The sequence below is a fragment of the Maylandia zebra genome, linkage group LG7, assembly GCF_041146795.1.
Source record: "Maylandia zebra isolate NMK-2024a linkage group LG7, Mzebra_GT3a, whole genome shotgun sequence".
Classification (NCBI taxonomy): Eukaryota; Metazoa; Chordata; class Actinopteri; order Cichliformes; family Cichlidae; genus Maylandia; species Maylandia zebra.
In genome coordinates, this window is record NC_135173.1 from 15,756,044 (window position 1) to 15,778,352 (window position 22,309).

Here is a 22,309-nt window from a genome sequence, read left to right on the forward strand (position 1 = left end):
AAAACGTTGTTTGCTAAACTCAGTTACTTTTTTTGAAGAAGTAACTATATAATTAATTGCCCAACATTGGTCATTATATACTGTATTTTGCAGACAGAGAGTTACATGACTCTCTCCCAGACCACAGACTCATACTCATGATACAAGTCAGAGCTTTATAAAAAGAAAAAAAAAGAAAGTTGTGTTTTCGAAATTGGGGTTCAAGTTATTTTTACTTCCAATAGTCTTAACATGTCAATGACTAGATTTTTTTTTTACATTTTCATTGTAAGTGGGCTAAAGTAGTTAATTAAAGGTAGTCTAACATAAATGTAAATGCTGTCATTTGATTTGATTTTAATAAACCATGTAACTTGGATGGATTCGATGCTGGCATCACCACAGTGCACACGTCTGATGTCGCTCACAGTGGTCCCAGGGATCGCTCAGGGAGTTTGTGTGCTTGCTCAGACACATGAAAAATTAGAGGAAACATTGCTCCTGGTACAACTTAACTTTTTGAGACTTGTAGCTGGCTCAAATTTAAAAAGAGATCATATTTTTCTATGAAAAAGTAAAATGTCTCAGCTATTTGTTGTTGTTTTTTTAATCATCTGTTTATTATAAAAGCTGAGAAAGCGACCAGCATAGTATGGAAACTTCCAAAAATTTAAAATGCATCAAAGAATCGTACATATCATATAAACATAGAAACAGTGTATAAAAGAAAACAAGCACAGACTTCTCCAGATAAACATTTCCTTGTAAATTTTAATTACTGACTGGCTTTTAATAGTTGATACACATTTTAGAGACTTTGAGAAACATAAACATAATTCTGCACTGCATATACATACAAGGTCTTGAAAAATTGGGTCCCATCTTATCTTAAGAACCTCCTTGTACCATACCACCACAATAGAGCACTTTGCTCTCAGATTGCTGGTTTACATGTGGTTCCTAGAATATTTAAAAATAGAATGGGAGTCAGAGCCTTCAGCTTTTAGGTCTCTCTTCTGTGGAAACAGCTCCCAGTTTGTATTTAGGGAACAGAAACCATTTCTACTTTTAAGATCAGACTTAAAACTTTGCATTTTAAGGAAGCTTATAGTTAGGGCTGGATCAGGTGACTCCTCCCTTATTTGGCTGCCCCTCCCTGAGCCTGATTTTGCTGGATGTTTCTTCCCCTTAAATGGGAGTTTTTTACTTCCTATTGCCGCTAAAATGGTTGATCACAGGGGTTTCTATGATTGATGATTGTTGATCTACCTTGCAGCATAAAGTGCCTGTAGGTAACTCTCCGTGTGACTTGGCACTATATAAATAAAACTGAACTGAATTACATAATATATCTAATAAAACAACCAGGTTAATACTATTATGTAACTATTTTTCCATACAGTCAAAATAGGTGCTTCCACAGAGTTATACGCTTTTGCTGCTCAGTCCTGGAAAAATTAAATTTACCAACAACTTTTAGCAATTTTGACATGGGTCCCATGTTTGGGGGGAAATAGCATGAACAAACAAACAAGTGCAAATGATTTTATTAGAAAAATACAAAGAAACCAGTTAAGGTCATATTGCGCAAAGTTCAGGTTAAATACATAGAGATACGTTTAACAAATACATACAATTCAATCTAACACTATCTACCAAGAACAATGGAAAGATTCAGGCTATTAACACAAAAACTGAATGTAAATGTGTTAAATTACCATTAGTTTGACTACGATGACCTGGATGACTGAGAACCTTCACAGCCATTAGTTTGTTTCTTTGTTTTTGTGTTTTATCTACGGTAAGCGTAATATTGTCACCTGGACTATCTTCTTGAATTAGTTCAGTGTACATAGCACGTGGACACTTGGGTGCAGTGTCTGTTCACCGTCGGGCGAAGACTATTGGCTAGTAGCGTGGAGGCACTTCCCTCATGGGCCTCCCTTGAGGCTGTGGTGATGCGCCAGTGAGCGGTCAGTGGGTGAAGGAGGGCATCCTGGCGAGTGAGTCAGCCGTTTGGCTTCCCGAAGGGGGATCGACTGTGAAGCGGAGCGGTTCGGGCGAGACATAACACGCCTGGCTCGGAATATATTAGTCCAGACCAGAGCGGATTAGAACGGCTTGGCTTCGCGAGTGTCTCAAGATGCACAGATTAACGGGGAAAACGGGAGAAGACAGCTTAATTGAGATGAGCCCGACAGACTCTTTCAGCGGTAAGTAGCTGAGAGCCAGCGCTGGTCGGCCATGTAAAAAAACGTTTAAAATGTAGCTGAGAGATTTTCAGCCTGCCGAGAAGTTACTGGAGTGAGCTAAGTATTCTCAAGTCTGTACGCCAGACTTTCACAAGCTTGCTAAAATTGAACTACAGCTATAATATGAGACCTTTAATATTTTAACAATATAAATGAAACTTTCCAGAATGGGTTTTTCCAGCATTTTTAAGTAACCTTTAAGTCAGCTGACAAATACAATTGTTCTTTGGTTAGCTTTCTCACCGTCAGTTATACAGAGGGTATATTAAAACTTAATTATGTAGCCGTTGCTTCACTGTTGTAAAGCGTTTCCACCCTGGTTATTTCCCCTTTAAGGCTCCAGCCAGCTCACAGTCTGCCTTTCTCTTAATGGAAGTCACAGTGACTTATGTGCAGCTGGGCTCTGGCAGCTGGCCTGCTTACTGGAAATACTGTGTCACTTACAGACAACCACGTTATCCACCAGCAACAACCCCCAAATCCATCTCTGTTCCCCGCCTATGTAAATTTTAAACCAGTGGCCGGACACGGATTTTATTTACTTAAATTTTTTGCCATTTAGGGATATATTTTAAAGAAAATGTGTGTTGATGATTAAAAGGTGAATCATCCTGAATGCAGAAAACCTTATCAACAATATTAAAATGAAGTGTGTCATTCAAACAGTCTGAAATGAAAGTGATAACCACAGGGCCATCCTCTGTCAGTTTGGTGTTGTGTGCTTATGGTTTGTTGAGATAACGTTGTAACAGAAGCAAAACATATCTCACAGTAGTCACAGATGACTTGGTTATTACAATATAGAAGTACAGATTGTGTCTTTTATAGTTTGTACGTAAAAATCACAGAGCTGTTCATGATTGTGGGTTTCACACGAACATGCGTTACTGCTTTGTAGCAGCATTGCCTTAAGATGTGAGCTACGTTTTGTAAAGTAGGTGTATGTGTGCATCTGAAACCAACCCCTCTGCAACATGGCAGGTGACTACTGGTTTCCTGTGCGTGTGAGGAAACCAAACAAACTCATCTACTTTCACTATGGGCAAAATGTAGCAGTTTGAGTTGAGTCTAAAACTGTTCATTTAGTCTAGAAAAACAGCTTTAAAATATGGCCTCCACCTGAGTTCAGCTATACCAGTTCTAAGAAGCTAGATCAGTCAAATGAAAGTTGTTTACAGTTTTGACTTTTTGTTGTGACACTTGGGCTTGGTGTAAAATTGATTTGGCGGGAGTTGTTGCCTGACCATATTTGTCGCCGATGTTGCAGTTCATTTGCCATTTATTGTCAGCATGCGCTGTGTTGCAAAGTAGCTTTCGTGTAAATAATCAACGTATACAGTTTTTGACCCCATGAGCCTTTATGGCTCATGGGCTCATAATTTCATTGTTCTCATGACAATGACAATAAAGTTTCTGATTCTGATTCTGATGGTTGTGCGGCTAACAGAGCGAGAAAGAGGGAGGGAAGCAGCCTTGTGGCATTTCCACTGATCAGCTGCTCACACTTGAACAAAGCCTCAACTGTAGAGGATATTTAGTGGGAAACGACTCTTGGCATGAATGAACTGGCTAATATTGCACACATTCTTGCGCCCAACTGTGCAAAGAATATCCTCAGCTGTTTGAGAGGCGTTGTCATATGTTGCAAAAGAAATCTATCCAAATGAAAGTCACTTGCTATCTTCTCTCTTTGTGAGAAGCTGAAAGGCTTTAAAGCTGTTGTTCAGAAGCTGAGAAATGAGTTTGTATTTCACTTTTGAAGTGTGTCTTTTATAATAAATGTTTGTAATTTCAGTTTTGCACCACCAAGTTTTACTTTGTTAACTTGGCGTTTAATAATGTAGACAACGGTCTGTGTAGACACTCTTCCTGTGCTGAACCCAGACTAAATATAACCGGAGAGAGAGAGAAACTATCAATTAGAACATTTTCTATTTTAAAACACAGACACAGAGCCCGAGACCTTTCGCTTTATATTTTTTTAGCTGTAGTGGTGCAAGCAGGGCTCCATGTTTGTCTTGCTTTTTCATCTGTCTTTCCATTTGTTTATGTAACTCTTTTCTCAGAATGATCTGGAAAGTTGTAATTACATGCCAAGCAGTGAGCAGTAGGTAAAGTACAACTCAGTTTCAGTTTTATTGTGTAGCCAACGTTCATTTAAAAAAAAAAAAAAAAGACTTGTAGGGGGGCTTTCCAGACGTTTCGGGCATGTTTCCTGCAGTCACTTCTGAAATGGGTGCATATTCATCTCAGTAGCGTCGTTCACTGTTAAGTCACCCTGTTTGCCCCACAAGACCACAAAATGCTGTAAACATATAGACCACAACATGGGCCAAAGTCATTATTCAGGCAGTTGTTTCTGCATTATCCTGGCTGTCTGAGATAACTCTTTTTTGTTGATTCTTATTATTCTTTTACACTGGTAAGAGAGCCGTCTCTTAACTGCTAACTGTGTTTTTAATTTTGTGTTTTATCTTTTTGTCTTGCAGATGATGTAAATGGCTATCACCATCATGCATCATCCAGCACAGGTTCACCGGAGCAGGGACGATCGGAGGTAAAAACCAAACTCACAGCATGCCCTTAGTCACACAGACAATTCTACAAAGCAAGAACTCCATCACTGACAGTCTTTTCACAACAATTCTAAGTAGGATTTTTTATTGTTATTATTGGTACCTTATTTTTTTGCATTTTTATGATTGTAGGTGCTTTAGTTGTTTTGCAGTACCTGCTATTTAAAGTTATGGAAAAAAAGCCTTTTGCAGGCAGATTTATGGAGCAGAAGGTCCAAGCTTCACATTCAGCTCCCTGCCTATAATCGTGGTTGCAGGAAGCATATTGTGTATAATTACAAAGATTAATCAAGATTTCCTTCCTGCTCTTTATCCACTTCTTTTTTTTTTTACCTACCCACCAAAGCAGTTTATTTTGCGTGTATAATACTAGAGATAACTGTACTGAGTTTACTTCCATCTTTTCAGTCCATTCATGCTGTTGTTTCACAACATACAAATGGCAGAAGAGAGTTAGGTATAACTCTAATACTCATGTATTCTCCTCTTTCATACTCTAATTAAAGTTTGCTTTAACGCCCGATGTGCGTGTAGAGAGCTGTGAGTCTCTCAACAACAGCCTGGCCTCGCTGGCTCCCTCTGACCACAGCGACAGTCCACAGTTTGCGCCTCAGACCATAGAGCAAATCAATGCTTTAACTGGGGTAAGACACCAGTCGGGGGCACAGGTCGCTGTTGCTTGTGTCTGTGTCTTCATGTCTCTGTCGTGTCTCATATCTCTGAGCCTCAAACATCTAACTGACTGTGATTGTGCCTGAATCTTCATGTATGAAGTGTTTTTGGACATAATCTGTAAATGTATGTAGATGTAATGTAAGCGTGAAGTGCCTGTTCCCCTCTAAAAGGGTGCCGCTTCTGTTTTAGCGGTATGCTGTTGAATTTTGTTTTGAATCGTTTTGTCAGGCTTTCTCTCACTGTGCACTCGGTTCCTCCACAGTTTTCGAGAAAACGGGCCCTATTCCTGAAGTTTCGTTCCAGGGTATGGCATGGTAAAACAAGCTTGTGTTATGATGCAGAAATGTACGCTATATGTGTGACTACCAGCCACCCATTATCTCCTACCTGCTGCTCAGAGTGTATGCTCATGGTCGAGTTTCTCTAGCAGTATTGGACATTCAGGCTATTAAACCTGGACATCGGAGAAATCAATAAGCATTTCTTGGTAGAGAGCTGATGTTGGCTTTTTGAAGGCATGTTTTGTTTTGCCTGCTGCGAGAAATGGAAACATGCTGTTGTGCGTGTTGATGTATCGTGAGAGTTCATTAAAGGTGAAAAAGGCCTTTTCTCTTGCTTTGTTCTCACCTGTGATTATTGTTGGCCTCACTAAGAGAGCAACAACCCAACCATGTGCCACAGCATAATAGAAGCTGCACATGCAGATTTCCACCTGCCTAACTCTTTTGTGTGTGTGTGTGTGTGTGTGTGTGTGTGTGTGTGTGTGTGTGTGTGTGTGTGTGTGTGTGTGTGTGTGTGTGTGTGTGGGGTACAGAACTGTATATGCTGTAATCATGGCCCTACCCTTTGCTCATGACAGGACTGCACTGTGGTGTGGCTAACCATATACTGTACTGAAGGCTTCTGCCTTTGAATCCTCTTCAATATGGCCTTGTTTAAACACTGTGCAACCCATGTTAATGAAAAGTGTGACCTTTTATTCAGAGCAGCCAATCTACAGGGTAAAAAAGAACATTACATTCTAGGACTACAACTTAGCTGAGCATAAGGTCACATCAAGGAGTTTTAAAGGCAGCACATGTATAAACTGGCTCTGTAGTCATTACAGGGATAGAAATCTTGTTTGACTGCAGACAACACGGTTTAAACTACATGTAACTCTTCAAGAGGTTTGGTTTATGTGCATACTTGTATTATGCCGCTAAACCAGATGTAATTTTCTGCAAATCTGGAGATCCAGCTGGACATCTAGCTCTGCACAAAAGTGCACGTTTCAGAACAAACATGCAGATTGCGATGCTTTATTGCAAGCAGAGAAGCCATTGCAGTGATACAGCAGTCACCATCTACATTCTCCTGTGAAAAAAGGGGCACCTAAAGTACTTTAAACAATATAGCTAATACACCGCCTGGATGTTAGATTGAGTGGTACTAAAATCAAAGTGCATTAGAGAAGGTGGATTAAAAACACAGACTGAGGATAGACGGGGGCGTGTTCTTTGTCAGATGAGTCATCACTGAAGTTGATATACACCATAACCTAAAACATACTTTGGTTTGGACAGCATAGGAGTAACATTCTCTGCTGGTCTCCTACTTCCTCTTAATGTTTCAAATAACTTAATAAAGAAATAAAAAGTAAAAATAACACAATTACGTTTCAATATCAACTAAAGTGTGTTCAGCAACTCCTGTGTATTCCAAACTAATTAAGTAACTAATTCATGGTTAAAATTATCCCTCCACAAAAAAAATAGTACCTTGAAAGTAAGTTGAAAATTTCCACTTACTTTTCTACCCCCTGAAATTGGAAGACTTCTTGTGTTACACCATATTCTACATTTACCCTTCACCATTAAGATAAAAGGGACACGTCGATACGCCCAGTAGTTAGGGGTTAGTTCATAAATGTATAGAAGTCTGTGGCTCTGAGCAGGGGCACGTCCCAGCTGATGCGCCGATTCCATATGGCTGATCTGTAATTACTGTAAATTAGAGAGTTTCTGTAGCAACATCCCAGTTACAGAAAGTACCACCCTGCATTGGTCAGCACGTTCCAGTCCAGGCTGGGAGGCAGTGTAGACCAGCAGTTTGAACGTATGCATAATTTGGAATAAGAGACTGTGACGGTGTTGGAAACGACAAGCTGTACACGTTGAACACGTAGTTCAGTGGCCAGACAGGGTGGTAGATACAGCTGTGGAGCTGAAGCATTTAAAGTATATTTTTGTAGCTGAATTGTGCAAGTTGTCTGAGGCTGTTGACCCAAGGCTACACAGTAGCTACCAGTTTTGGTTTTCTTTATCTCCCCCTTATCACCCTTTGTAGAAAAGATTTCTTCATGTAACTGTTTGACTTTTGCACCAAGAAAACTTGAGATGATGTAATTTGAGGGACAGATATACAGTTCAGTCACATTACCTCCCCCCTTTCCTGATGCTGTGCTCTGATTAGATTAGCTAGCTGGCGGCAGCTATGCTACCCCTCTGCTGATGTCATCTCTAGGACTGTGCTGTGTTTCTCTCCCAGTATCCCTCCTCTTCTTTTATGGATGACTGAGCAAGAAGTGAGGGATTGTCCTGGGAGGTGAGTGGACTGGTTGGCTCCCGTTTGGATGGGGATCAGTGGAGTGAGGGTGAGAAAGGCAGTGCTTGCTGGCCTGGACTCTACTCCCAGGAGTAAAGCAGTTTAGCTCTATCAGGCAGCTGGCCTGTTTGCTGCTGCATCGTAACGGTAAAGGGAGTGGACCATGAAGGTAAAGTGCACTTCCTTTCCTCCCTTCCTCCAGAGTGTTGCCGTGATGGCACGGGGCAAAGACACTAGCCAAATATGTGCCTGAAATGGATATTACAGTTTTTATTTTGCTTAATGGTTCTGTGTATTGCCTGTAGTCCTACTGCTGCTGTAATGTGGCAGAGAGAAACACACTATACATAGTTATTTTTAGCTTTCTGAACAGCTGAAGCAGCAACCAGTCATGGGTCCTCTCCTTAAGCACTCCTTTGCGGTCCAGTTTTTGTAGCTTGCTAAGCAACTGCCACTGTGGGGCTGATACACGTACTTGGAATTTCTTTGGAGGTCAGTGCTGATTACAGAAAAACAGATTATTAAATTGCAGCAATGTTGGAGCCTTAAGTCAGTATGGCTAGTTTTGATCTTTGATATCTGTTTTAGTTTCGCCCTATGATATAACAGGTTTATCGTCTTGTTCAGTATGACTTAAAAACAGACAACAAACAATAAACATCAAAGAAGCTACCCTCCATTTGGCATGTTGTTTGTGTTTTGAGTGATAATTATCAGTATTTTGCATTTTTTGCATTAGCTACTAGATGCAAAGCTTGACTTTCTGGTCTGCTGTGGTGACTGCAAAATATCAGTCCCTGTCTATTTATGTGTGTTTAAAATCTCACCTCCTTTGTGTTGTCTCGTTCTAGATTGACAAGCAAAAATACAGTAAGGACTCCGTGTTCTTCCGTGATGGAGTGCGCAGGATCGATTTTGTTCTGTCCTATATTGACGATAAAGATGATCAAAGGAAACAGGTAAGACATTTTCAATCACATTTTTTTTCAGTTATCACTAACTGGACTAACTTATTTTTTTCATGTTTTGCGTATATAATGCTGTTACAGTTGTATGTACAACTGAAAAGAGTCCCATACAATTGCACTCAATATATCTTAGCGCAGTTTAAATGTTGACGTTATTTCCACTGTTAGATTTTAACAGTCCGAGGTGGCTCATACAGGATATCCTGTGGGTTCCTGTGACTCCACAGCATACCATAAATACCACAAAACAGACAAAGCTAGGAAGACTTTTGCTGTCAGCTGTTAATAATCCTGTCAAGGTATTTTCTAATAAGGTGACTTTGACATGTAAATCCATTCTCAAGTCTTTTTTTTTTTTGTATAAAAATAATTTGTTTTTAAAGTAAGTCCATATGGTTAGTGGCCTGTTTTATTTATTTATTTTGTGGTTTTTGTCTGTGGCCTGTCTCTCTTCCCTCACCGATAGCCAGTCCAGTTAAATGGCAGCCTCTCTCTGACCCAGGTTCTGCTGGAGGTTTCTTCCTGTTAAAAGGGAGTTCTTCCTTCCCACTTCCTTCCTACTTCTTACAATATAAAGTGCTTTGAGGCAACTTTTGTTGTATTTTGGTGTAAATAAAACTGTATTTAATTTAATTGGTTTTGTCTCCAGGATTATTATAGTTAACTAAAACTGAAATCAAAATAAATATTTACCTGCAAAACATCTTAACAAAAAAAAAATATGCAGGAAATATCTTTACATTTATTTTTTTAGTCCGTGTGGTTGAAATTTGTCAGCATAACTAGTCTGAGGCAGTGTTGCTTCATAGGGTTATTGAGACTGGGATGTCACATTTATTTTTTTAACACTTTTTCATATATCTTGCATCTGTCAAATACAATAATGTTTTTAATGTAAAACCAAAGCTAACACTGAAATTCATAAATATTAAAACATTTCCTGCACTAAAAACTAAATTGAAAAGAGCAGGCCCACTGTGCAGGCTAACTGAAACTAAACTGAATTAATGATGTACAAATAAAAAGAAATTAAAAATTCAAAGATATAATAACTCTGCTTTGTCACCTGTTGAGTGCTGAAAGGCTTTCATTGTTTCACACTGAGCTGCTAGCTTTACATGTGAGTGTCAACACTCCACAGCTGACTCCCAGTTTTGCTTACGGCCTCAGTCGGTGAGTCAACAGTTAACCCTCCTGCCTGGTCAGGAAACCACTAATTTTTTCCACTGTATGAGGAAGGGTAAACCGGAGGCCAGTTCCTGTGTGTTATCTGCATGCATTGTTAAACGTGACTCTAAAATTCAGTTCTAACAAGGCGGATTTATTTATTCAATTTTTGTCAGTTTTTTCTGCAGTGATTCAGATAGGTTTAATGTATCAGAAATCCTCTTGTAGAAAATAACTAAGTGTCATATACCGTGAAAGCTTTTGTCATGTTACTGTTAGCTTATTTTCACTACCTGTTCTTTCTGGTAACTGATACTTCCTTGTCCACCATGGTTTATATATCACTTTTGTAGCTGTTTTGTAGCACCTGTGTCTTTTTTACTTACCATGTTTCCATGATTTTCCTCTTAATGTTGCACATATGAGCCGCTTTCTCTCATTATTATTTTATAATGTATTATTTTCTGCTTATATTTTGCTTTTGGCTCAACATACTTAAATTATTCGGCTTTTGTTATTTCACTTGTTATCTAGATGAGGACATATTTTATCATTACTTCTAATAGTATGCAAATATTCCCTACACTGGCTTTGTGGTAATATTTTGTCCATGTGTATTGCCGTTTTCTTCTTCTACTGCTTTAGGAAAGGAGGAGGGTGTATGAATCCAACTTACAGAAAGTCGGCCTGGAGCTGGAGACAGAAGATAAAACTGTAAGCTACCTACTTTCGCCTGCGCTCTTATTCACAAGGGGTCACCACAGTGGGTAGCTCCGCATTAATGAGTTGTCAGAGTGTGTACACCTTGCACAACCCAAAGGGGATTTGTGTCTGCTCCAGGGATTCTTCCAGGGATCTTTTGCTTATACGGCGAATGTGCTGATAAACACAATCCAATTGTGTGTTGTTCACAGTGTGATCAAAAAGCTCTGTCCACGCGTCCATGAAAATCAATAACTTCACCTGATGTAAATATGGCCATTTCCTGTTCAAGATCATCTCTTTGTCCTGTCCAAACTCCGTCCAGCATGGCTCACTGGAAGTCCCATTATGACCAACTGCACTGTGCAGGCTACGATAAACATGCACAGAGGACAGACATAAACTTGTGCATCAAATACACCCAAATTTATTGTAGACGGTTATAAACTGTGAGAGCTGGGTCTCTGTCTATAACCAGCTGTTTTCAATCAAGATGTCCAAAGCTTACAAGCTTGAAAGCAGCATATTAAGTGAAAAGTAGGATCAGGTATTTGCTCATCTTTCAGGGGGCTTTGAACCTTGAGTTTGTCCAGAGAGTGCGATTATGGACATACTATCAGGGACAGCATTCAGGGAAACCACCTGAAGTGTGGTGTGTACCAGTGTGTGCTAAGTTCACGCTGAGTTTTTTCACTTAAAATGTCGGCTGCTCCCCACATTTGGTTCACTGTAATCTCATCCACTTTTTGAAAATGAGAATCAAGTTCACACGCTACAAAAGAGGCAGAATGACTTTAAAGGGATAAGTTTGAGGGGACTTGTACGGAGTGATCTAAAAACACACACTTGCACTGAAAACCATTTAGACGAAAAGATGATATCTACAACAAAAGTTGTTTTTTTTTTGAGCAGATTCCCAGATTGTTTTGCTTTTTGATCACTCACAATATGTCATAAGACCTTAATGCTATTTAGTGAACAAACTAAGAGCTATAGATATAAAACCTGTCACTTTTCAGCGATGTCCTTTTTTTTAATTTTTTTTTTTTTACACTCATTATACTGTAATATACATTTCTATACACCACAAACACAGTGCTAATATTACTTACTGTCATTATTATCAGGAGTCAGAGGATGGAAAGACTTATTTTGTCAAGATCCATGCTCCGTGGGAAGTACTGGCCACATACGCAGACGTGCTGAAAATCAAGGTTCCTTTCAAGGTCAACGATATCCCAGACAACAGCGAGATCCCCATGAACTGGCTGTCGACGCCTTTCCGTCTGCCGGGGCACATCATGAACCCTGAGCCAGACTATTTCACAGCTCCATTCAACAAGAGCAAGTCTGACTTCTTCCTTATCGAAGACAAAGAGACGTTCTTCCCTCCTTCTACTCGCAACAGGATCGTAAGCACGCTTATCTTGTTTGTCACCTTGAAGTTCTAAAAATACTCTGGCATTCAGAACTGAATTAGGTTCAAAAATGCAACAATAACATTTTTCCAACAGAGTTATTTAAGTAACTAACCTTCCAGCATAGAAGGTTATGTTTTATAAGACCAATTTATTTTGTTTCTGTCTTCATGAACAGGTCTACTATATCCTGGCACGCTGTCCATACTTTAAGGATGAATGTGGGGATAGAGACAAGAAGGGAATCAAGAGGTTGCTCAACAATGGGACCTACACTGCTGCCTTTCCTCTGCATGATGTGAGTTTTTTCTACTCCAGTTTAGACATTTCTTAATAATTTTTTAGTGGAATATACGCCTATTGTTTTCGAATAGTAACATCTATTCATACAATGAATGACAGTGATCTGTGTCTTCTGTGTGTCTTCAGTCAAGGTACTGGACAAAGTCAAAGGATCCCAACTGCGAAAGTGAAAGATTCAGTCTCTACAAATACTGGGCCAAATTCTTTTGTTTCTTCAAGGAGCAGCCCCTCAATCTTGTGAGGTAAGCCCTCAACACAAAGTACTTGTCTTTGCTTTCTTAAAATATCTGGTTTAATATGTTCAAAAAATAAATTCACAGTAAAGAAGGGAATACACAAACAAAAAGGAAGCAAGCAAAAAATGTGCCTATTATTGATAATTTAATGCACAGCCAAACAACTCTTGTTTCTTTTTAAAAAGAGTGCAGGTGTTGGGAATTTTGTTCATTCAAAATCCATAAAAGCTGCACAGAAACATGAAACACTACGTGGGTTAAAATAAGCATGAGGATAAAATGAGACCAGCTTTCTGTTTGATTGGTTGTTTACAAAGTTAAAAGGGTCTCCAAACCCTTCTTAAATATTTCTTATCTTTCAGTACGTTTTCAATTTTTTTCTACAGATTAACCTCATTTGTTTTATCATTTGTTCAATGAGTTTTTTTCAAAAACGGTGTTTTCTTTGGATACACACTAAGCAGAAATACTCATTATCCAATCTGACATCAGAATGAATGCAATAATTACTGTTTTTCAACTTTCAACAGGAAATATTATGGAGAAAAGATAGGTATTTATTTTGCGTGGCTGGGTTTCTACACTGAGATGCTGTTCTTCGCTGCTGTAGTTGGGACAATTTGTTTCGTTTATGGATTCCTGACATACGATGACAATGAATGGAGGTGAGTTTTTATCATCAGACAGATTCAATTACATCATTAGTTTTTTTTATGTTAATAATATAATCATCTCTTTCATTTAAAATATCCTTTGTTTCCTCTACAGTAAAGAAATATGTAGTGAGGAAATCGGAGGCAATATTGTCATGTGTCCCCTTTGCGACCAAAAGTGTACCTACTGGAGACTCAACATAACATGCAACTCCTCGTGGGTGAGTAATTGTTGTACTTATCATGATTCATCTCTACCCACAATATGTGACATTTAAAGAGCGAATGCAGCTTAATGTCATCAAATCAGTTCTCAGTTACCTCACTTTTTCTTCAACATGTTCTCTTTCAGCAATCACACCTATTTGACAATGTGGCAACTGTGTTTTTTGCCATATTCATGGGGATTTGGGGTGAGTAAATGTGTCGCTTCTCTGCTTTTAGCATTTTTAAGTCCAGTGCTCCACCTAGTGGGATTATCAGTCGTTCAGAATAACTGTTAAATAATTTACATGCTTGGACTGCAGCCCTAAACTTTTTAGCTAGTGTAGTTGTATGTGAGAACACAAAGCTGGGTGATGTGCAGCTGTGCTCACGTGAGAATAAAGCAGGTAACTGTCCAGAGACTTCACAGTGAGTTCATGCATGCCATCATGTCCTGCCTTCTGTGTGCTCTACCTGGGCAAGCAGCTAAAACCATGTGGGGTATTTTCAGTGAGGAAGAACTTGTCTCCTGTTACATGCCACTTGTCAATGTCTGGACTTGTTTATTGCTCACTGCCCTGGCTTCATGAATGAAAATAGCTGCTAGCTGCTAACTTTTCTGAATTTAAAGGACGTGTCAAAAAACTTTTAGTCAGAATTTTTAGGTCTAAAATGAGCAGTTTTACACCACATGTAATGAGTTGTCAAAGCAGTAAGCAAAACTTTAAACAAAATGCCTTTGTAAGCCAGGCAATATTCTTAGTTGATTAAATTAATTTGAAATAAGTTTGTGTGACGTTGGTACGTCTCTGCAGTGACGCTGTTTCTGGAGTTCTGGAAGAGGCGGCAGGCGCGTCTGGAGTACGAGTGGGATCTGGTTGACTTTGAGGAGGAGCAACAACAGCTGCAGCTTCGGCCAGAGTATGAGACCAAGTGCACCAACCGCAAGCTGAACCGCATCACTCAGGTGTTTGTGTGCTCATGAAACACTAATATCCTGTATAATCCTGTTGTGATATAAAGCCACACAAGGTTTTGCCAGGCTAAGTGTCCTGAATGGTAGGACTTGATGACACATTTCAAACCCCCTTGTATTAATTGTTTATAAACTGGTTGCACTCATTTATGAGGTGCTTTCATGGCTTAAATCAAAACTCTTTGAGAACATAGTTATTTAGCTAAATTATTAGCGGCTGTGACACAGAATTTACGAGAGTTCTATAATTTGCCATGACCACATCCTGCTCGTCTTTAGGAATCAGAGTGGGTTCTTGAAAGGACTGCTACAGATGTAATGGGAAAATTGTTTCTGTGCTGGGCCAGCGTGATCCTCTGGGTAAGGGGGGGGAGGGGTACTCAACGTGAAATGCCAGCTTGATGAGGAGAAGGCTTTGTTGTGATGTAGTTTGTAGATAACAGATATTTCTGGAAAGACTCGGAGGCACGGGTTTCCTTCTCCACCACATTTACTGATTGTCTGCTGGTGGATTATTCTGTTGGAGGTTTTTAAGAGCAGAAAATCACTCAATGAAAGAATTGGACTCAGGCTAATACAATTACAATTACTAGCTCTGCTTCACTAGTGAGGGTTCAGGTAATTCAAGGAACGTGGCCTTTTAGAGCTCCTTTTCAGGATATAACAAAGGGTGACTGACTTCTGTGTCCGTGCTTTGCTTGCTTATAATTTAGGAAATGGAGCCTTACTTACCCATAACAAGCAAGTGTGCACGCATATGCCTGTCTGGAGCTACCGTCCTGTTGTGGGTGAGCATAGTATCTTTGGTACAATTTATCTGTTTCCATCTTTCCATCTGTGCATCAACCTGATGTCATTTGTCCTTACTAAGAAACTGTTCATTATAATCATCATTATTACCAAGGCTAGTATGTATAAAATGAGCCCTAAAGACAAGTTGGGAGCTCAGGCTGTTACAGTTTCACTTTGTTTGTGCTTGGTACTTGTGCATGGTCTGATTTTACGAATACTGGCAAAATTATATGAATGTTTGAACTGTGAGCCATTGAAAGTTTATACATACTGGTCCAAACCTCATTACTGTTGTATTTTTGTTTGTAAAGCCCTGTAATATGTCACTGAGCTAATGAGAAGAATATGGCCTGACTTTTTCCAAGAGGCATGTGTGCACACTTCAAGTTTGACATTTAATACTAACATGTCCCGCTTTGTGGAAAAACGAGCTCTCGCTCTTTGCAAAGATGTCTGCATGATTCGTTTGGTGTTCTCACTCCAGTTCTGTCTTTTGATTTTCCTGTGCCATGTTGTAGTTGTCTTTCATTTTGCTTTCATGTTTTCTCTGTCCTGAAGATCTCATTGATCATTGCCTGCATCATTGGGGTCATAGCATACCGCTTGGCGGTATACGCATCCTTTGCTAGCATCATGAAGAACAATACCGCCACCAACCTGGACGTGGTTGCCCCCTACGTCACCCCACAGCTGGCCACTTCTGTCACTGCCTCTTGCATCAACTTTGTTATCATCATGATCCTCAACCTCTTGTATGAGAGAGTGGCTATTAAGATCACTGACATGGGTGAGGGGCCACAGCAGGTTTTCTGTGTCTATATGTCCACACGTCAGTTCACATCATCAAAGTTTTCGACTGATAAAATGTGGAAGTGTATTAAAAACAAATGTTTACTGTTTTATAGAAATTCCAAAGACCCACGTGGAGTATGAGAACAAACTGACAGTGAAGATGTTCCTCTTCCAGTTTGTCAACTATTACTCTTCCTGCTTCTACGTGGCCTTCTTTAAGGGAAAGTTTGTTGGCTATCCTGGAAATTATACCTATATGTTTGGAAGCAGCAAACTGAGGAATGAAGAGGTACTAGATATATCTACGTTATATAGAATCATACTGGTTTTTGAGCTTCGGCCTGAATTTTTGTCAATGTTTGCTCTTTTCCATCTCTTTTCTACCTCGACCTGTGGGCACTCAGTGTGAACCTGGTGGTTGTCTGATTGAGCTGACCACCCAGCTGGTGATAGTGATGACTGGTAAACAGGTGTGGGGCAACATCCAAGAAGCTCTCGTTCCGTAAGTACAAACAAATACATGCAAGTACGCAGTTCATCGGCATCCACAATAAATGCCTTGTAATCTGCGGTGGTGGGGCCACTGTAAATGTAGCCTCGATGCTTAGAGTGATCTCTCCAAATAAGAACTTTTTTTAATCTTTATCTTACCTAACCAGTTTGCAATTTGGCTCAACAAAGTACACAAAGTAATGTCAACATAAATCCACTAAATAGTACTCAAGAGCTGGTCCAGAATTTGATGTGTGAACTGTGCTGTGATTTTAACCTAAAAAAGATTGTTACTAATTACATGATTCAAATAAAGAGAAAAACATTTTTACATTACTATTTATTTTTATTTCACTTATTTATAAAGCACATTTAATAACAACAGACAGTTGACCAAAGTGCTGTAAAAAGTAATAATTAAACAATAACATTAACATCATCAAACAGGTAAGAAAATTCGAATAAAAAATTGGTAACTCTTATACAGGATAGAAAGCCAGCGAGAAAAAATATGTTTAAGATGGGATTTAAAAAGAGTAACAGTTGGGGGCTTTCTAATGTTGAGGGTTAGATCGTTCCACATTTTCAGCACCACAACTGCAAATGCCTGATCCCCCTCTATGAACCATTCTAGACTTGTGTAAGGTAAGGAGCAAATGACCACTTGATCGAAGGGCTGTAGAGGGTGTATAAATCTGCAAAAGGTCAGACAAATAGTCTGGTGCTTGGACATTTAGCACTTTATAAGTCAAAAGTAAGATTTTAAATTTAATTCTAAAACGCACCGTAAGCCAGTGAAGAGAGGCAAGCACCGGGGTAATATGTTGGGGTCTGTTCATACGGGTCAAAAGGCGGGCTGCAGCATTTTGTACGAATTGGAGCCATGCCAGACTGGACTGAACGACACCAACGTATAGCGAATTACAGCAGTCCAGTGGAGGACTACATGGATTGCTCGTTCCAGGTTTTTAAAGGATAAAAATGATCTCGCCTTGGATAAGAGCCTTAGTTTAAAAAAGGACCTCTGAACAACTGAATTAATTTGTTTCTCAAATGTAAGTTTGTTATCCAAGAAAACCCCCAGGTTTTTTACGTGTGTTTTAATAAGTTACAAAAATCTAAATCTGGGCCATTAAAGTTACAGCTTAGTCCAAAAATAATTACTTCAGTTTTGTCCTCATTAAAGGTAAGAAAATTTGAGACCATCTGGGTTTTAACTTCGTCAAGGCATTTGAATAAAGATTCCATGAGAGTGGAGGTGTTTCTATTGAGCCGAAGATAAATCTGGGTGTTGTCAGCATAAGAGTGGTCTGATTTGCTTGAAATTCTGTAGGTTACATTTTATAATGCTGGACAAGTTTTTACTATGATGCTTAAATGTTATTTTAGAGTCCAAAGTGAGCTCAGGATATTAAAACGTATTTACAACCTCAGCTCCTTGCAGTGTAATCATATCTGTATGAAACATCGAGAAATATAGTTCTCTCCTCACCACCATTGTTTGTGGTTCAATACAACCTCCAATTTGGCTGTGTGAAAGGGATTACTTTTTCCTAATAGCACTCTATCGCCCCCTTGTGTCGCATAGGTGGCTGATGAACTGGTGGGGCAGCAGGAAGGCACGAAGTCACCCGGAGAGTCTGTACAGCCGCTGGGAGCAGGACTACGACCTGCAGGGCTTTGGGCAACTAGGCCTCTTCTATGAATACCTGGAAATGGGTAAAGATCCAGTACACAGTCAGACTATTACACACATTACTAATGACAGATTATTGAGAAATATTACTATTATACCAGTGATGTGTTAGTATTGACCTCAACAAGAAGCTGAGCTCTACAAAATATATATTCACCTTCAGTAAAAGAATAGGGTGGATGTATGGATTGATTGGTGGACTGGAGTGATCCACGTCATCCTGCAGATGGTGCTGTTTCATTTGTGTCTCTTCCCATTTTCATTCCTCTCTGTGTCTCAGTGATCCAGTTTGGTTTCATCACACTGTTCGTTGCCTCCTTTCCCTTGGCACCCCTGCTGGCACTTATCAACAACATCATTGAGGTTAGAGTGGATGCCTGGAAGCTCACGACGCAGTTCAGACGCCCTGTAGCAGCCAAGGCCCACAGCATAGGAGCCTGGGAGGAAATCCTTGGTGGGATGGCCGTACTCTCTGTAGTCACAAATGTGAGTGCTGGTCTTACTTCAAAATGTTTTGGCAGACACATTATGTTTATTTAACTAAACAGACTAACATAATTTCTTTGCTTGTTATAGGCATTCATCGTGGCCTTCACCTCTGATATGATCCCACGGCTAGTGTACATGTATGCCTACCGTACACACGATGAGCTGAATATGAAAGGCTACATAAACAACAGCCTGTCAGTGTTTAACATCTCTCAGTTCTCCCAAGAAGAAAGGCCTGAGGAATATCCATCCTGGTTCAACAGCAGTATCACAACATGCAGGTGTGTGTAATTACAAGATGGAGAGAGCAGGACTGTGGCTTTATTGTCTTTTGTGTAATCTATATATTCAAATATTACAATTATTTTACTAAAATTAAAGTTGAGTCACATTGCAGAAATATTACCAATATACCTGTGATATGTTAGTATTGACTGTATTTAGACAGTAATACAAGACACCTGCTGGTATGCAGGGCCTTTAATTCTTGAAAATGCGTAATGTGATCTGCTTCTTTGTACCATAATATTATTTAATTCTTCTTTTTTTCTTATTTTTCTTATATCTATCTATATCTATAGATAGATATATAGATATAGATATATGGTGGGACAATAATGAACGTTAGTGACATTTAAGATGGCCAAATATTGAGTTGAGTTTATATACAAGTAACTCCTGTGAGCAAAAAGTCAGATGTTATGCTGCTCTAAACACCAGGCTTGGAAAGGTTTTTTTCTACTCCTGACTCTGTGTAATTTCATAGACGGCAGATATCATTTATATGGTCATCTACAGTGCAGCACTCTGGCAGCCAGTCAGATCAAAGTTGGCCTAAAGAGAATGTGGTTTTTAAGGTAAAGAAGCTAAAACAATGTGTTTTAATCAGTAAATGAACTAAAGTGCTGCACAAAAAGCTTCTTTTTTTTTTTTGAGAGTTAAAGTATAACAATATAAAGCTGGAGGTTAGTGTGACAATTCTCCTTTGTGAATAACAATAAATAATCTTGAATTGGGAATCACAGTTTGTTTAAAAATCTGCAAGAAATCAAAATACGTGATGTGTTGCTGCTCTGCAGGTATCGCGATTACCGCTATCCTCCTGACGATAAGAAGAGGTACGAACACAACATGCAGTTCTGGCATATTTTGGCTGCCAAGCTGGCTTTCATCATCATCATGGAGGTAACACCAGCACTTAATGACCTTTTAAGCTTCACATTTTTAAGCTTCTTCTTGACCTGGTCTTATTTCACTGATTGTGTCCTCTTCCTCTGCAGCATGTTGTGTTTATGGTCAAGTTCTTTGTGGCCTGGATGATTCCTGATGTTCCATCTGACGTGAGGGCTCGAGTAAAGAGAGAGCGCTACCTGGTCCAGGAGTACCTCCACAACTATGAAGTGGAGAAATTGAAGATCCAGCTCAGCCAGAACAGCAACAGTGACTGCACCTGCACACCCATGATCTACCCATCTTTATCCAAACATGAGGTGCTATCAGAGTGCCTCTAGCCCAGCAAGCTGCTGGTCAGTCAGTCGAACACAGTGACATAGATTTCCCTGCTTGTGTTTTCTGATACTGACCACCAGTTTGCTGCAATGCCATGACACTTGCTAAAGTGCTAGACCTCTTGTTCTTTACTCACAGCCATCCCTCTTCTGCTAATCAAGCAATAGCAGAAGATCACACAGGTGAAAGACCAAGTCTCCATGCATGCTGAAAGTTTGAGACACTTGACTTTAAACGTCTGTCGCATATTTATGATTTCTCACTCTCTGTGTTCTAATTGTGGTGTTGAGGATGATCACAAATTTGGTTTAAGGAAAGACAAAATCTTATACACTGTGTGTCAACCAGAGAGCTTTCTTATGTTCTAAATACAAGCCTATTTATTGTTAAGTGCCACTATGAGTAACCAAAGATTCGATGCCTTAATGTGTAAAGCATATGTTGTCATTGGTGTGTCAGTCAAATGATAACTAATGTAGTTTTAAGGCAGAGTTTGCTTATTCTTGAATATTTTTTACTGTATGTGCAGCTTTGTAGAGCCACACAATAGAAATTCACGTTCAGCTCTATTGTTTGTTTGTTTCTGTTTTTACTGTGAGCATTGTTTATTTCTCTGCATCAAGGTCGCAGCACAACTTTAACAAAACCTTTCCTGTTCTTCACGCCACTGGCAGTTAGGAGGCCCAGGCACATTTTTTGCTATATGCTCACATTGGCCTCGACAGTTTCTGCAGGCCCAAACCTGACATGTGAAGTAGCTACTTTGTTTTTTTTTCTTTAAATGAACGGAACTCTGTGCTGCTGTTAACGCTGTGGCGATGGACAGATTTTGTCCTGCAGTGGCCAGTTTTTCAGCCACAGAAGCAGCAGCTGGTGCATGTTGAATGTTGACAGTCCGCCCCATTCTTGGAGATGGGAGTGAAGAGATCCCTTTTTAATGTGCCTATGTTTACCAACACAGAGCTAATGAAAGCCGGGCCTCACCTACTGAACTATGTTTGCTCCATTACACAAAGCACATCAGCCATCACCGCCTTCTTGTGCTTCTGGCTTCCTCAGCAGTGTCTTTGTAGAGAAGGAAAGACACACATTTTGTTTTTTGGTTGTTTTTTTTGTTGTTGTTGCACAAAGCACTTAATGAAACATGACTACCGAGATATAAACATGTAAATGTAATTCTTGTCATGACACTACAGATTCATGAGCAGTGTTTTGAAGTGTGTGCGAGTAACTGTTCCTTTAAATGGAACAGGAGTCGTGCTGTAGGTAAGGAGTTCAATGTTCTTTTAAATGTTAACAAGAAGATTAGAGATGATATGAAGGACATTTCACATTATGTGGTTATATAGAGACATGAGAAATATCTGTTTCTGAAGTATTTGAATTTAAGTAGCTGACTGGTTGTGCTGTAGACTCTGTTTGAGGTGTATTTACCTGTGACCACCTTACTGTTACATTTTGCCTTACTTATTATGTCTTCCTAGTTGAACCAGTGCCTGTTAATGCCTTAATGCATCTAGTACTTTCCCTTTTGTGTGTAATTCCCCTTTATTTATCTTTCATGCTCACTTTCTTCCCTCCTGTATTTCATTTGTTTTGCTATAATAGGTCAAATGTCCACGCTTACAGAAAAAGGTGAAGGAGTTTACTGTTTCCTTATAGTTTAAATTTGTTTTTTCTATTTTCTTATGTTATTTTTGTAAACCAGTCCTATATCCAAAATGTGTAATGTACCAAAAAAATAAAGAAAGTACTAATTAAACTTGAGCATTTGTTTGACACGTTTGGACCGATGCTGCCGACCAGCAGCTCTTGTGCCGAGGACATCAAAGTTGCTTTTCACA

General features: G+C 39.5%; 1 protein-coding gene across 4 annotated transcripts; it reads left to right on the top strand.

Annotated features, from left to right (window-relative positions):
• Positions 1 to 1,906: 1,906 nt before the first annotated feature.
• Positions 1,907 to 22,232, top strand: ano5a (anoctamin 5a). Of its 4 annotated transcripts, none has more exons than XM_004575103.5 (22): positions 1,907 to 2,192; positions 4,721 to 4,788; positions 5,314 to 5,451; positions 5,745 to 5,786; positions 8,920 to 9,027; positions 10,849 to 10,917; positions 12,033 to 12,317; positions 12,502 to 12,621; positions 12,753 to 12,868; positions 13,393 to 13,527; positions 13,631 to 13,736; positions 13,868 to 13,928; positions 14,535 to 14,686; positions 14,975 to 15,055; positions 16,046 to 16,274; positions 16,393 to 16,568; positions 16,684 to 16,781; positions 18,360 to 18,490; positions 18,748 to 18,953; positions 19,044 to 19,237; positions 20,036 to 20,141; positions 20,237 to 22,232. In XM_004575103.5, exons 1-22 carry the CDS (start codon positions 2,123 to 2,125, stop codon positions 20,465 to 20,467), a joined length of 2,922 nt encoding a protein of 973 aa, XP_004575160.1. In that variant the 5' UTR covers positions 1,907 to 2,122; the 3' UTR covers positions 20,468 to 22,232. The 4 variants fall into 4 exon arrangements, with proteins under 4 accessions (XP_004575160.1, XP_004575161.1, XP_004575162.1 ...); XM_004575104.5 differs by lacking the exon at positions 14,975 to 15,055 and adding an exon at positions 15,409 to 15,483 and having other exon boundaries at positions 1,909 to 2,192; XM_004575105.5 differs by lacking the exons at positions 5,314 to 5,451; positions 5,745 to 5,786 and having other exon boundaries at positions 1,909 to 2,192.
• Positions 22,233 to 22,309: the final 77 nt, after the last annotated feature.

Coding starts and splice junctions, on each gene's coding strand:
- ano5a (XM_004575103.5), top strand. CDS start 2,123: ATGCACAGATTAACGGGGAAAACGGGAGAAGACAGCTTAATTGAGATG. Junction 16,782..18,359: donor ATCCAAGAAGCTCTCGTTCC/GTAAGTACAAAC, acceptor TGTGTCGCATAG/GTGGCTGATGAACTGGTGGG. Junction 18,954..19,043: donor TACTCTCTGTAGTCACAAAT/GTGAGTGCTGGT, acceptor TGCTTGTTATAG/GCATTCATCGTGGCCTTCAC.